This window comes from Drosophila innubila (assembly GCF_004354385.1).
Source record: "Drosophila innubila isolate TH190305 chromosome 3L unlocalized genomic scaffold, UK_Dinn_1.0 0_D_3L, whole genome shotgun sequence".
Classification (NCBI taxonomy): Eukaryota; Metazoa; Arthropoda; class Insecta; order Diptera; family Drosophilidae; genus Drosophila; species Drosophila innubila.
The window spans coordinates 3,941,306-3,956,164 of record NW_022995376.1 but is presented as its reverse complement, the minus strand read 5'-3'; the positions used below and the strand labels follow the sequence as shown (position 1 = coordinate 3,956,164).

Below are 14,859 nucleotides of genomic sequence, written 5' to 3'. Positions count from 1 at the left end.
CTGAAATGAGACGGCACAGCTGATTTTCAAATGTAGTTTCAGTGCTGCCAGCTTGTTTAATTGCCTCTTATGAACAAGTTGCGCGCGAAGCAGAAAGAAATTGATCTATTGATAATAAATCGCTAATATTTTTTTTCTTTCAGACTATTTATTATTTATATTATTTTTAATTATATAAATTTATTGATTCTTATAAAAGTGAAAGCGCATTTAAGAAGACAAGCATCACATTCGTACTGCGATGACCTGCACAGTGGCGCCATCTCTGAGCAGCTTTGGGTTACAAACGGGCTGTGGAAATAGCGCCAAAGGCTAGCTTGAGTATTACGAAGCTAGATGGCGCTATTAAAACCGAAAGCCTTGCAGTTATAAAATTTAAAAGTGATTTTCTTATTAATATCAAACAACTTTTATTACATTTCATTTTCTTAAGTTAATATTTGCTATATTGATCGAGACAATATCCTGTTATTTGATCGGATATACAGTCGAAGACATCAAATGCCAAATCACAGCTTTCGCCTTTCTGCGGCAAGTCTTTACGATTCACATGATATTTATTGGTCATGGCCCGCAGACAGAGATTCACGGAACGTAATGTGGCCATAAAGAAGCCGTGCTCGTGTACACCCTCCGAGTAAAAGTCCACCAAGCCATCGAGTGTTGGCCAACCGTTCTTGTCAATGGCGTTGTTTCTGGCATAGACGCAGTGCAGCAGACACTGGAAAAAAACAACAACGAGAAGAAACAGAAAAATACTCTTAACTAAGCATTCAATTTGCTGATGCATAAAATGCAGCTAATGTGTATTAAATGCAACCATAAAATGCACTTTTCAGCCATAAAATTTAGCTGGTTGTGTGTGAATAGAAAAACAACAACAACAACAGCAACAACAACAACTGCAACTGCAACAACGACTGCGCTTTTCTTTCAATTGTCTAGCGATAAAAAAATACAACCCTGACTTTAGCATGAGGCAGGTGGGGGAGACTGTACTTTGAGGTTGCATTTTAATTTTAATTGCACGCCAAATCAATGGCAATGCCATTGAACTTAATTGCTCGTTGCACGTTCATTAACAAGTTAGATTTTGAATGGCTGCAAGTGTGGCAGGAGCTTGTGGCATCCTTTTAGCCTAGTTACTTACCCCCGCTATGCGCTTATCCTCCAGCGGCACCAGCGTCGGATGATAGAGGCCTACACTTGCCACATCCAGGCGTTTAATGCTGCGCACTAAACGTGCCACACGGCGACGCGGCTCCGGCTCATCAAACAGTATGTACTCATAGCGACTGGCATTGGCACTGGATGATGCGCCACCTGTGGGTGGTTGCTCCAACTCCACAGTTTCATCGGGAACGGGCGGCCAGTCGAGGGATTCTATATGCTCAATGCTATCGCTGTGTGTTTCCTTCTGCGACACCTGCTCCTTGAGTATCTCGTAGGCTTCTATTAAAAAGGAGAGAGTCATATTATTGAAAAAATAATTATTATATAAATAATTAAACACCAAATAATATTGTCATTTCTTAGACGCAAGTTTCTAGTTGAATAATAATTTATTTTATAGAATACGTCAAGAACTAAAAGTTATCAAAATAGATAAACAATTGATGTAACAAACATTTTATTTTGTATAAAATTGAGCTAAGGTTCGAAATAAAGCAATTATGCATCTGATAATAATAATTACATAAATTAAATAGTGTTTAATATTTAACCTTGTAAAATATTATTTAAGAATGACTTTTACATCAGTTTAAAAATAATACAAATACTTTTTATTAGGTTAATTTTTAAAAGTTTGTAGTACTTTATTTAATAATTTTATATATGTCAAAATCAAGAAAAATGGAATAAATAAATATGGTTTAAAAATGAAACTCTTTTACTTACCCGTGACCAGCTTGTTCTTGACCTCCTCCTGGCAATCCCTTATCACAGACTCCACACGTCTCGCGGTGCGCGGAGGATTTAAGCAGCGCGACTTCTTCTCATAGCGTATGATGTATTCGAGAGCATTGATGGATGTGATAACACATAAGATATGTAAGAGTTGTATAATCTTCATGCTGCACACAATTTGATTGATGCGTTGAATTGAACCGCACAGTTTGAGCAAACACTGTCAATTGAATGCTGCAGCTCAAAAATTGTTCAAATGAAAACGAAAGCATTTTCACTTTCCATCCAAAGTGGCAGGATTGCCGGCATTTGGCCTTCCTCTCCAGCAGATAAACAGTTGGCAGTGAAACGCATATGAATTTCCAGTTTTGCTCTATGGTTATGTGGTTCAATGGCAACAGCAACAAAAGTGCAACAGTAATACTTGCAAACAGTTAACAACAACAGCGACAACAACAACTGGTTGCACATTTCCCATGCGTGCAGTTGCCTCCAAACTTGTCCTTACGGTTATTAACACAACATAACTGTACAGTGGCGTCGTTGTTTCAAGTCCATTGTTCCACAGCAATGTCAACCCTAAGCCATATTGTAATTGAGTAGAGCAACTCATTAACTTGGCTGCACAATTGGTCAATAAATGACCAACAAAAAAGTCTTCCGCATTTTTGTATTACTCTAATAAATCTACATATTATACTAAACTAAACTAAACTATAATCAAGATTATCTATAATACTATGCGGCAGTCATAAAACACACAATAACAACATCCACAATAAGTACTTGTGGGTCAGTAAATCATAATAAATTCGTTCGACGCACAAAACGCAGCGAAGCGATTCCAAGTTCGTGTCTTAAGTCTTTCGTTCTAGCAGCGCCCTCTGTGAGTTTGTGTTCTTAACTAGAGATGTGCGCGTGACTAAACAAAATAATTATAAAAATATTTGAAGTTTTTTTTTAGTTAAAAAATATTTGCAGTATTTTGGTATTATTTCTGGAAAATACTTAAGATAAGCGTTAGGCCAAATTTCAATATTATTTTAGAAATATATAGATTATTCTTTCTAATGCCGAAAAAAAAAATTACTTTCGTTAGAGTTATTGCTGTAAATGATTAATTAATTACGATTTTGTCTACAAGAAAAAATTTTGTTCTAATCAAGAATTTTAACATAATTTACAGTTTTATTTGAGTTCTATTTGAAATTATATTTTGTATAAAAAAAAGATCTTTATGCAATAAATTAAGGGTTCTCTTATTAAAAATAATTGTATATTTCATATCAATTACTCGTATATAAATATGTTATATTATTTGTTATTTTTATTGATAAATATTTATTCACTTATATCCCTATTATATTTATTTTTCAATAAAGTGCTCGTGACACGCGATAAATACAAAATTTAATGCAAATATTTGACATATTTTCTTATGTTCATTCTAATGTAGAGAACAATGGCCAATAACTGTGGAGCCTCTGTGGTTCTATAGTTCTTCACTTCTATGGTTTTCCACCTGCTCGCTAATTATGCTCATTAAAAAAGGTTGGAAATTCTTTTCGGCACATCCTAGGCGGAAATTGTGGCGGGTGGTAGTATCTACATCTAGTCGAGTCGAGTCGCGTCGAGTATGAGAATCTTGGCTACGAGCTGCAACTCTTCCTGTAGTTGCTGGCACGTCGCGTAATTGCCTTTAATTGCAACATGCTGTGCCAGGCCAAGACGCAAATTGCAGCTAAGACACTGACCTAGACTCGGGCCAAAACAAATTTATAATAGCCATAGACGAAAAGATGACGGGCAACTCTAACGGTGCCCCGTTGAATATCAAAGTGGGCGTGTCATATTGAAAATTGCCTATGCTTACACTGAGCAAAAGCAACGTTATATATAATATATTAAATATAAAAAAATAAATTTTATTGAATAAATTTACAAGAAAGCTAAAGCAGAAAGCTAATTCAGACTTTAAATGATAAAACTGCAGTCACTCTTTAGCAGTTAGAAATATAGTTAAATATAGTTTAGCTTAAACTATAAACTGTTTAAGGAATAGAAAATGTAAAGAAATTATTGGGTATTTAGCAACATTGCTTATTAGAAATAATCGTTATAGAATATTTTGTTAGAAAGCTAAAAAATAACTTTTGTTTTTTTTTAAACATGTTAATAATATTACAGCCAAACTTAAGTATTATAATTAATAAATTGTGCAAGAGATTATTCGGTTTTTGGGTAAAAAAAAATACCATCAAAAGTATTTATTTTTCATAAAAAATGTTAATGTATAGTAAAGTAAATTTAATAAGATTTATAAAAATCACTGCAACTTTTTCACAATATTTTTCATAATTTTAAAATTCGTGCTTTACTTGACAAATTTAACACATTTAAACATTCTAGTTTATGCTTTCCTTTCTTTAAGCATTTTTTGTAGTTTGTTTAAATTGAATTCTATTTCATACTGAAATTCTTTTACTTCGTATTTTTTTTTTTAGTGCATTCTTTTGTTGAGTTCAATGCTCAGGAAAAACGTTTTGGCATAGATCACGCGCTGAACTCCAGTTGGAAAATTGTCAACAATGCGGTTGCAAACAGGAAGCTAAATCGTCGACAACAACAAGGAGTACAGCAACAACAAGAATAAGAATAAGAATAAGAATAAAAATAAGAACAACAGCACGACAAAAGAGCAACTTCAACTAATTGACAGACAGCTGCAGAGTTAACAGAGCTGCATCCACGACTTTTCTACTCCTGTCTCCTTTTTTCAGCCATTCTACAATTCTCCTGTTGCAATTTACTGAACAAGCAGACTCTTAACATTGTTAGCAATGCTTGCACAAACAGCAGCAGCAACAACAACAACTTCAGTTTGAGAAGAAACAACAAGAACAACAACAACAACAACAGACACTTGCGTGTCCATCATTAGAACAAATTCTCTCACCTTCCTTCTATTCCCCTCACTTCGCAACACTCTGAATGTTTTTCGTGTAACGCAATTTGCACACAAATGTTGTTGTTGTTGTTGCTGCTGTTTCATCTTCGTGGCTGCCACTTTGGTGGGTGGTCAGGTGAGACAAGTGGCAGCTGTTGTTGTTGTTGTTGAACGAACGAATCTAACCGATTCAGCTGCTGGCCACCGTTCGCTGCTTCGCCTGAGAATCGTATTTAAATACGAAGGTCTAACGCTTTGGCGCATTCAGTCGTCAACGTCGCGTTGTTCTTGCCGCCACACGGAGTCGCGTTCATTGTCCATTATACTGAGTGTTGACTGTAGCTGTAGCTGTAACTGTGATTGTGCCTTCATCTCTGCCTGCAGGATGCGCGTTTAATTCCACTCGTTTTAATTTCGATAAATCTTTGAAAATGCTGCGTCTTCTTTGCATTTCTTGCGTTTTTCTTGGCTTCCTGAGTGATCCTGTGCTAGCGGAAATTGAATATAATACCATCAATGCAGATGGCTCCTTTCAATTTCGGTATAAAGTTACAATTGTGATTTTAATCTAAACTAAATTTATTAAATTAAATGAATACCAAATATTAAAAAAGGATCCTTTGAATTTGACTTCAAAAAGTTAACTTTCAACAAAAATAATTAATATTTAACAAACTTCAAAGCAATGCATTTAAAAGTGACACTTAAATAATGGATTCATCCTGTGAAATAATTAAACATTTTTACAGCCCCAAAATAAAAACAATTTTGTGTCAAAATACAATAAAAATTGGTGTAAATAATTAATTCTAAACAACAGACTTTAATTTTTATATTTCATTTGAACTTATTTAAGAAAATATAACAAGAACACAAATAAATACAAATGTAATAAAGATATTCCCAGCTTGTTGAATTTGCTTCTAGACGCATTTTTATACCAAACTAATTAAATTAAAACACTTAAACTTGTATAAAAAATGCTTCCAGAAATTTAAATATTCTCATTTTAATTATGAAAAAATTAAAAATATATATATATGTATTTATATGCGTGCATATATATTTTTTTAAGCAGTAAAAAAAACTGAAATAAAAAGCAGAAACATTTACATTAAACATGTATTAGAAATTCGGTATTAGTTAATCTTGTGGGATAGCTATAAAATATTAGCTATTTCTCTGCTTAACAGACACTTAAAAAGCTTTTTATTTTAAACTAATATTTTGAATTAGATTAATCATAAGCTTAAATAATAAACAATTGCTTTTTTTCTATCATATTATGTTGATTAATTATGGCCAACTTTTGATCGCTACATGTTACACACTTGAGTTGTTAGCAGCTCTTAACAATAAACAATTTTAATTATATATTTTTTTTTTGTTAAAAAAAGTAAACAAATCATTTAATCAAATATGTTTTACACCTGGCTCTAACAAAACGCATCACGCTCCGTCTACTTTGGCGTTGTTAACACCTTTTTAACACCATTTGGCAACCACAATAATGCGAATAATACGTATACGCCGTGTGGAGCATTGTATATTTTAACATCCTCACCTCCCCGTTTATTTCCCCCGATTCGCTGTCATTCGCTGAGTAACTGTATTCTATGTGTGTCTTTCTTTCACTCACTGCCACGCATGGACAACACGCAATTACATTTCGGATACTTGCTGTTGGATAGACATGCAAATGATGACATTGGAGGCTTCTATCATAGCGCCTCTGGAACTCCAGACAACATCGTGCGAGGTCGTTATGGTTCGCGAAGTCCAGCGAGCGGCCAAATCGAAGAGACCGTTTACACAGCCGGACCACGTGGGTGAGTAATGCCAAAATTATGAAAAATTGTTGAAGAAGTTGAAGGTGTTTGACTAGAAGATACCCTATTAGGCGAAAGTTTCAAAAATGAAAATATAAAATAGCTTTAAACAAGTGTATACAGGTTTATCAAGGATTCCCTTTGTCCGTTACATACATTTCCTTAAGTCTAGTATACCCCATTCAGTAATTTCCTATGCTTACAGGGTATCTAGAGCGAGTAAAAGACATCGAGCTAGAATAATAAGAGGCTACTTGAGTAAACTGAGATAGCTAAAAGAGCTGTCTGCACAGAAATCTAAAGCTTGCTAGACTAACAGTTACCCTAGAGAATCAAAGCTGAACTAAGAACACACAAAATTAACTCAAGTCCAACATATGTCGGCTATATAGATTTAACAATGACTCATTTTGCCTGTTGCATACATTTGCTTTACTTCATTATACCCTTTTAAGTCAATTTTCATAATTACAGGGTATGTAAAGCCAGCAGTCGCCGCCAAGGAGCGCAAAAATGTGGCTGGTTGGGTATAATGTAGTAGTGGAGTACATTATTTGTATAAATGTGAAAGCTGTTCGACCAACAGATACCCTAGAAAAATATAAAACAGATAAACACACAAATTCTTTTGACTTTAATCAAGAATATGCTTGTAGATGCCCCTCTCCTGTCTTGAACATACGTTTGCTTAAGTTATCGACTAAAAAATACCCTATAATATATGATAAATGCTAACTGATGCCTCTCCAACTCTCTCAGATGCAATAATTTCAAACTCTTTAGTTAGCTTCATTGATTCGAGGGTATAATAAACTGCAGCAGAAAAACAAGTTGTGTCTGGTTGAGTAAAGTGCGGTAGCTAAGTGAGTTATCTGTTCGGTTCGTCTTCCGGCGAGCTCATATATCAACGGTACGACAGGCCCAAGACGGGGCGCCAAAGTGCCCAGAGCGCCACTGAAGCGTGGCTCGCAGTCAAAGTTGAAGACGAGGCGATTCTAACACATTGAAGAGCAGAGAGAGGAAATAGATGGGGGAAGCAACTGTTTTTTGTTGTGGCCTAAACGTTGTTGTCTTTGGTTGCAACTAGTGTTGGCATAACAGCTTTTTTCCTAGAAAAATTTGACTTTTTTTAAAGGCAAATTGTAGGAATAAATCTGATTTTAAAAAACTTCATTGCAACATAAATTTTCACTTTTGATAAAGGTATTCAGCAGATTGGATATTAATAAAAAAGTTTAAAAATATGACAAAAAATTTGAAAACTTTTTTGAATGACTGTTCTTTGAAAAATTATCTTTTTTTCGTCCCTTTTCCCGCTAAAAGCAACTTTTTTTCTAGAATACTGGCAGCACTGGTTGTATTTACGATTGCTGTTGATTTTTTGATTAGATTCAATTTCGAATGTTTGTTGTTTTTGCAATCTCCGGTAGTTGGGAAAACAAAAAGCTGTTAACAAATTGTGTGTAAGTATAAGAGGGTGTGTATGTATGTGTGTGTGTGTGTGTGTGTATGTGTGTGTGTATTTAAGGTGAAACATGGCACTCGGAAAATTCATTAAGATGCACAGCGCTAGATAAGAAGTAGCTTAATTTTGAATAGCAGTGACAAAGAGTGTGAAGGGGAAATCGAGGGAACTTACTTCATATGTGGCAACGGTAATCAAAGCAATGACGTGCGTGATCATCAGATTGAATTAAAACGCTGTTGTCAGCTGGCGAGCGATTTTAGCAGTCGACTATATCCGTTTCCCTCAGGGGGAGTTTCCCCAATTCCGAGAACTTTTCCCACAACAATTAAACGGCTATACAGCTAATTGTTGCCTCCCACTCTCACTCTCTCCCTTGCAGCTTTCGCGCGAATGGTCCGAAAATACATCGCAAAATGGATTTGGCCCAGTATCCAGTGCGTCCACGTGGCAGCCCCGATGATCCCCTTGCCGATCCCTACGATGATCCCTCCTACAGCTTCAGTTTTCGCACGCCAGATCAATCGCGCAGCGAGGAGAATGATGCCGGCAATAGAATAAGAGGTAAACCAAACAATAAGTCAGTTACTTTGCACTGAATAATAATCAAATTTTTTTAATTGAAAACAAATTTGATGCAGAATCAATTAATTGGCCAAATAATGATCAAAAAGACAATCCGCATGAAAATCGGTTAGGTTTAGGCAAAGTTATGAAAGATTGAAGTTTTTGAAAAAGTGTAAAGGGGTAAGTATGGAAAAAATGGACAGTGAGGAAAAAAACCGAATTTTTTGAATAAATAATATTTTGATACAGAATCAAAGTAGAGGCCAAATAATGATCAAAATGACATTCCGCTTGAAAATCGGTTCAGTTTTGGCAAAGTTATGATAGTTTGAAGTTCTTGAGTAAGTGTCAAGGGGCAAGTCAAGGGAAAGTACGGATAAAATAGACAGTGATAGGGGGAAAAAATCAAATTTTTTAAATAAAAAATATTTTGATGCAGAATCAAAGTAGAGGCCAAATAATGATCAAAATGATATTCCGCATGAAAATCGGTCAAGTTTTGGCAAAGTTATGAGAGATTGAAGTTTTTGAAAAAGTATAAAGGGGTAAGTATGGAAAAAATGGACAGTGAGGAAAATAAATCGAATTTTTTAAATAAAGAATATTTTGGTGCAGAATCAAAGTAGAGGCCAAATAATGATCAAAATGACATTCCGCATGAAAATCGGTCAAATTTTGGCAAAGTTATGATAGTTTGAAGTTCTTGAGTAAGTGTCAAGGGGCAAGTCAAGGGAAAGTACGGATAAAATAGACAGTGATAGGGGGAAAAAATCAAATTTTTTAAATAAAAAATATTTTGATGCAGAATCAAAGTAGAGGCCAAATAATGATCAAAATGATATTCCGCATGAAAATCGGTCAAGTTTTGGCAAAGTTATGAGAGATTGAAGTTTTTGTTAAAGTGCAAAGGGGTAAGTATGGAAAAAATGGACAGTAAGGAAAATAAATCGAATTTTTTAAATAAAGAATATTTTGATGCAGAATCAAAGTAGAGGCCAAATAATGATCAAAATGATATTCCGCATGAAAATCGGTCAAGTTTTGGCAAAGTTATGACAGTTTGAAGTTTTTGAGTAAGTGTCAAGGGGCAAGTCAAGGGAAAGTACGGATAAAATGGACAGTGATAGGGGAAAAAATCGAATTTTTTAAATAAAGAATATTTTGATGCAGAATCAAAGTAGAGGCCAAGTAATGATCAAAATGACATTTCGCTTGAAAATCGGTCAAGTTTTGGCAAAGTTATGATAGTTTGAAGTTTTTGAGTAAGTGTCAAGGGGCAAGTCAAGGGAAAGTACGGATAAAATAGACAGTAATAGGGGGAAAAAAATCGAATTTTTTAAATAAAGTATATTTTGATGCAGAATCAAAGAAGAGGCCAAATAATGATCAAAATGACATTTCACATGAAAATCGGTCAAGTTTTGACAAAGTTATGACAGTTTGAAGTTTTTGAGTAAGTGTCAAGGGGCAAGTCAAGGGAAAGTACGGATAAAATGGACAGTGATAGGGGAAAAAATCGAATTTTTTAAATAAAGAATATTTTGATGCAGAATCAAAGTAGAGGCCAAGTAATGATCAAAATGACATTTCGCTTGAAAATCGGTCAAGTTTTGGCAAAGTTATGATAGTTTGAAGTTTTTGAGTAAGTGTCAAGGGGCAAGTCAAGGGAAAGTACGGATAAAATAGACAGTAATAGGGGGAAAAAAATCTAATTTTTTAAATAAAGTATATTTTGATGCAGAATCAAAGAAGAGGCCAAATAATGATCAAAATGACATTTCACATGAAAATCGGTCAAGTTTTGACAAAGTTATGAAAGATTGAAGTTTTTGAAAAAGTGTAAAGGGGTAAGTATGGAAAAAATGGACAGTGAGGAAAAAAAATCGAATTTTTTAAATAAAGAATATTTTGATGCAGAATCAAAGTAGAGGCCAAATAATGATCAAAATGGTATTCCGCATGAAAATCGGTCAAGTTTTGGCAAAGTTATGAGAGATTGAAGTTTTTGAGTAAGTGTCAAGGGGCAAGTCAAGCGGAAGTACGGATAAAATAGACAGTGATAGGGGAAAAAATCGAATTTTTTAAATAAAGAATATTTTGATGCAGAATCAAAGTAGAGGCCAAATAATGATCAAAATGACATTCCGCATGAAAATCGGTCAAGTTTTGGCAAAGTTATGCAGGTTTGAAGTTTTTGAAAAAGTGCCAAGGGGTAAGTAAGGAAAAAATTGACAGTGAGGGGCAAAAATCAATTTTTTAAAAAGAATAAAATTTTGACGCAGAATCAATTTTGGGGCCAAATAGTGATCAATATGACATTCCGCATGAAAATCGGTTAAGTTTTGGCAAAGTTATGTCTATTTAAAGTTTTTAAAAAATGTGTAAAGTAGAGTTATAAGAGTGTCATATACATCCTGTCTTTCAGGTCTCTACTCCTATGTGGATGATGTGGGTGAGCGTCACAGTGTGCGTTATGCCGCCGGAGCTGGAACTGGCTTTGAGATCTCCAATGCGGTGCCGGATAATCCGGCAATTGTGGGCTACTCCAGTCCGCTGTACAAGTCGCATCCCAAGGCGCGTGGCAAGATGTCGGTGCAACGTGGTCCCGGTGGCAGCTACAAACTCATTGCAGCTGGTCCCGATCATCGACGTGCCGAGAGTCGTGCCTCCGATGGCCTGGTGAGAGGCACTTACTCCTTTCTGGACGACAAGGGCATACAACGCACCGTGGAGTATATTGCCGGAGCCGGCATTGGTTATCGGGTGGTGCACAATCGTGTGGGTCCAGGTACCCATATAAATCCATCTGTGGCGGATTTTCGACTGAGCGATACGGATTTCCGTTTGGCAAATGACTTTGGCAGGGGAGCAGCTGGTGGTTTGGGTGGTGGTGGCTCCGGACCAAGTGGTGCGGGTGGTGCTGCAGCGGGTGGAGGCAGGGGCAGATCGGGTACGGATTACTTGAAGCCGGCTGGCGGTGGTGGGCTTGGGGAAAGTGGAGCGGATGCTGCAGTGGCGCAGGATGTGGGCGGGGAGGGTACTGAGGGGGAAGATATTGAATTAAGCAGCAGCTCTAGTGGTAGCTCAAGGGACAAGGAGGATCGACGTGGTTATGCGGCAGGTAATGGAGGCAGGGGCAGCACAAGATATGATGGAACAGGAGGAGAAGTGGAGAGCAGGAGGAACAGAGGAACAGAAGAAGAGAAGTGAGTGGGGAAGAGGAGGAACAGAAGAATAGATGGAAGTGGTGGAAGAAGGAGAGCAGTTAGTGGTGTAGGTGGAAGAAAGAAGGAGTAAGAGGAGGAGCAGGAGGAAGGGAAGGAGCAGGTGGAAGAGGAGGAGTTGCTGGAGGAAGAGGAAAAGGCGGAGCTGGAACTGGTAGTGGTGGCTTCCGGGAGAGCAGCTCTTCCTCCTCGGCAAGTAGAAACCGCGGCAGCAGCACAAATAGATTTAGTGGTGGCTCCTCCGAAAGTGGTTATCTGCCACCCACAGGCGGTAGCAGCGCCGCCAGCGGCTCCGACGACAACTACAATCTGAATGATGACGATGTGGGCAGCTCGTTGCCACCGCTGGTGACCACCAATCATCGCATACTGGAAATCGATCGGGATCGTGAGTGGGTGCAACGGCATCGTGACTCGACCGTCATCCGGAATGTGGGCAAATGGTATGTGGGCTTGCCACCGGGTCAAAGTGTGCGTGCCCATGTGCAGAACATCGATCTGGTGCCACTGGGCGGACGTGTCAACCTGTCGCCATCGGAGGCATTGCGACAGGACGAGATTGCCGAGCTGAGCGGCAGCAGGGAGCATTAAACCACTTCCACATTCTGTAGTTCTATCACTAGTTCATAAGTATGTACATTTAAGCGATTCAAATTGTTAAGGTTTAACTGCGCTTAAACCACAATCAATTTTAACAGTATTTAAATGCCAAATACATGAGTGCATGTATTCTTAAAAATTAACGGGTTTTTTCATTATTTAACGGTAATATAACGGTTGCAAGTGGCAAGAAATGTGGTCGAAATTCAACCTTTAGTATAAAAAACTCTGTTTTTTACGCAGATTTCTTAATAATTTTCACAGCATGAGTATTTAATATTATTTTATACATGCTGAATAAATTAGAGTATTATCGAACAACTAAATCATATAGCTCTGATACGAACGATCGTTAAAAAATTCACCTATAATATGAAAAACTTGTTCATTTCATGATATATTTCATAAAAATTTACAGATTATGAATTTCTTATTCTCTTATACATTCCAACTAAATTTGTTTTAAATCTGTCTACTATATTATATAGCTGTCATAGGAACTATCAGTCGAAAATCAGCCTTCAGTATGAAAAACTCTTTTATTTTTAAAGATAAATTAACAAATCTCTGAAATTTTGAACTTCATATTCTCTGAAATATCCCAACTAAATTTGGTTCAAATCCGTCTACTATATCACGTAGCCTACATAGCAACGATCTGTAGAAACTCAACCTATATCATGACAAACTCTTTATTTTTTGAGATATTTCAGAAAACTTTACAGATTATGCATTTCTCATTCTATTATACATTCTGACAAAATTTGATTAAAATCGGACGAGTATAGCATATAGCTGCAATAGAAACAACCGGTCGAAAATCAACCTTTGGTATGAAAAACTTTGTTTTTTTGCAATGTGTCATCAATTCTTACAGATTGTTGTCCTCAATAAAATTGAAAAATATTTAACTATAATTACGAACGATTAGTCAAAAATTGAATACAGGACTTCTTTAGCTATAATATGAATCGGATTCGTTGGTTTAGGACTCTGGGGCAGCTGATTGATTGGCTGCAAGACTTTGCGATCGCTTAGCCGGCGGTATATTCTCATCATCATCATCATCATCATCATCAGAATCTTTGATGGTTAAATCAACAGTTGTTTTACTGCTCCAGGAACCATCTGGATGCAGTTGAATCTTAGTTACATTTGGTTTACGCAGCGTTGATTTTAATACATTTTGAAAATAGCCATCGATAAATAAATTACCAAAGATGGCCGGCTTATTGCAGACTGGACACTTCCAGCTGGGTCTGTGGTCGTTCATTTGTAGATAGACCATGGCATCAAAGCACTGCAGATGAGAGCAGGTTGTAGCACGACACGGCATTGACATTATCCTCTGTCCTATGGGACACTTGAGCGACACCTCCAACATGTTTGTTGCTATAACACAATCAGCGTCTTCAGCCTCCATTTTCATGTTCTTCTGGATCTGAGCACGCGTAAAAATAGCTGAGTTTTTCATCATCCTGTTGAGCATTTCTTGGCATGTGAGTTTCTTTACTACATATACAGCAAGACTGTAGTTTTCCGTAGAATCTTCCGTTTTCGGATGCCATAGAACCTCTATTGTATTGCTCTCCATTATATTTGAGGTTATGTTTAGCGGTAGATTTAAACGTTTTGGCGGCTTTGTAGGAATTACACGAGGTAGCTGACACAATTTGTCGTTGACTTTGACGCTAACATTGGGTGGATAACAATCCTCCAGCACGCATGAAGTGTCCTGAACACCAAATCGAAGTTGCACTTGCAATGTTTGCTCCATCTTCAAATTGTTGCATAATATACGATTTGTGTCTATCGATTTGAGCTGCTTTTGTGATAACATAAACTTAAAATACACCTGCTTCCTTCTTGCCACATTTGTTGGCTTTATCAGTGTAAAGAGCACATCATAAAAGGCCAGCTTTTTCATCAATAAATCTGGTTGTTCCGACAACGGACTGTTGATCTTATTGGTGGGCGTGTCCTGCAGCGCCATTAGATTAAAACACAAATTACACGTATTTTAAACAGAAATTGAACAGTTGAAAAGATCTGAAAAAGCTTGGAATTCTCAAACGATTAAGTATACATATTTTTCAAAACTTACGAACCAATCTCCAACTAAACTTTGATATTAATTTCGATAGGGCAATGGATATTGAATGAAACTCTAATAATAAGAAAATTGAAAGACTAGAAAAGATCTGAGAGCTTGAAAAGTTAAAATCTTGTCTATTTTAAAACGAATTTCGGTAAAATAGTTAATATCAAACGTCAAAATTAAACTAAAAATGTAAGGCCTGCTTCGTTTTTATAAATTCG

At 36.5% G+C, this 14,859-nt stretch overlaps 3 protein-coding genes across 4 annotated transcripts; 1 reads left to right on the top strand and 2 right to left on the bottom strand.

Moving 5' to 3' along the window:
* Nucleotides 1–433: 433 nt before the first annotated feature.
* LOC117787687 lies at nt 434–2,074 on the bottom strand. The gene is made up of 3 exons (XM_034626279.1): nt 1,900–2,074; nt 1,151–1,452; nt 434–721 (listed from the first exon to the last, which is right to left on the bottom strand). The coding sequence occupies exons 1-3, from the start codon at nt 2,072–2,074 to the stop codon at nt 434–436; spliced, it is 765 nt and encodes a 254-aa protein (XP_034482170.1).
* A 3,154-nt stretch (nt 2,075–5,228) lies between these two features.
* LOC117786750 (fibroin heavy chain) lies at nt 5,229–12,673 on the top strand. Its single transcript, XM_034625112.1, has 5 exons — nt 5,229–5,396; nt 6,547–6,684; nt 8,532–8,713; nt 11,142–11,902; nt 12,028–12,673. The coding sequence occupies exons 1-5, from the start codon at nt 5,287–5,289 to the stop codon at nt 12,529–12,531; spliced, it is 1,695 nt and encodes a 564-aa protein (XP_034481003.1). The 5' UTR covers nt 5,229–5,286; the 3' UTR covers nt 12,532–12,673.
* Nucleotides 12,674–13,060: 387 nt separating this feature from the next.
* Nucleotides 13,061–14,678, bottom strand: LOC117787768 (E3 SUMO-protein ligase PIAS1-like). Of its 2 annotated transcripts, none has more exons than XM_034626375.1 (2): nt 14,645–14,678; nt 13,061–14,589 (listed from the first exon to the last, which is right to left on the bottom strand). In XM_034626375.1, the coding sequence occupies exon 2, from the start codon at nt 14,531–14,533 to the stop codon at nt 13,526–13,528; it is 1,008 nt and encodes a 335-aa protein (XP_034482266.1). In that variant the 5' UTR covers nt 14,534–14,589; nt 14,645–14,678; the 3' UTR covers nt 13,061–13,525. The 2 variants fall into 2 exon arrangements, with proteins under 2 accessions (XP_034482266.1, XP_034482267.1); XM_034626376.1 differs by having other exon boundaries at nt 14,649–14,669.
* Nucleotides 14,679–14,859: the final 181 nt, after the last annotated feature.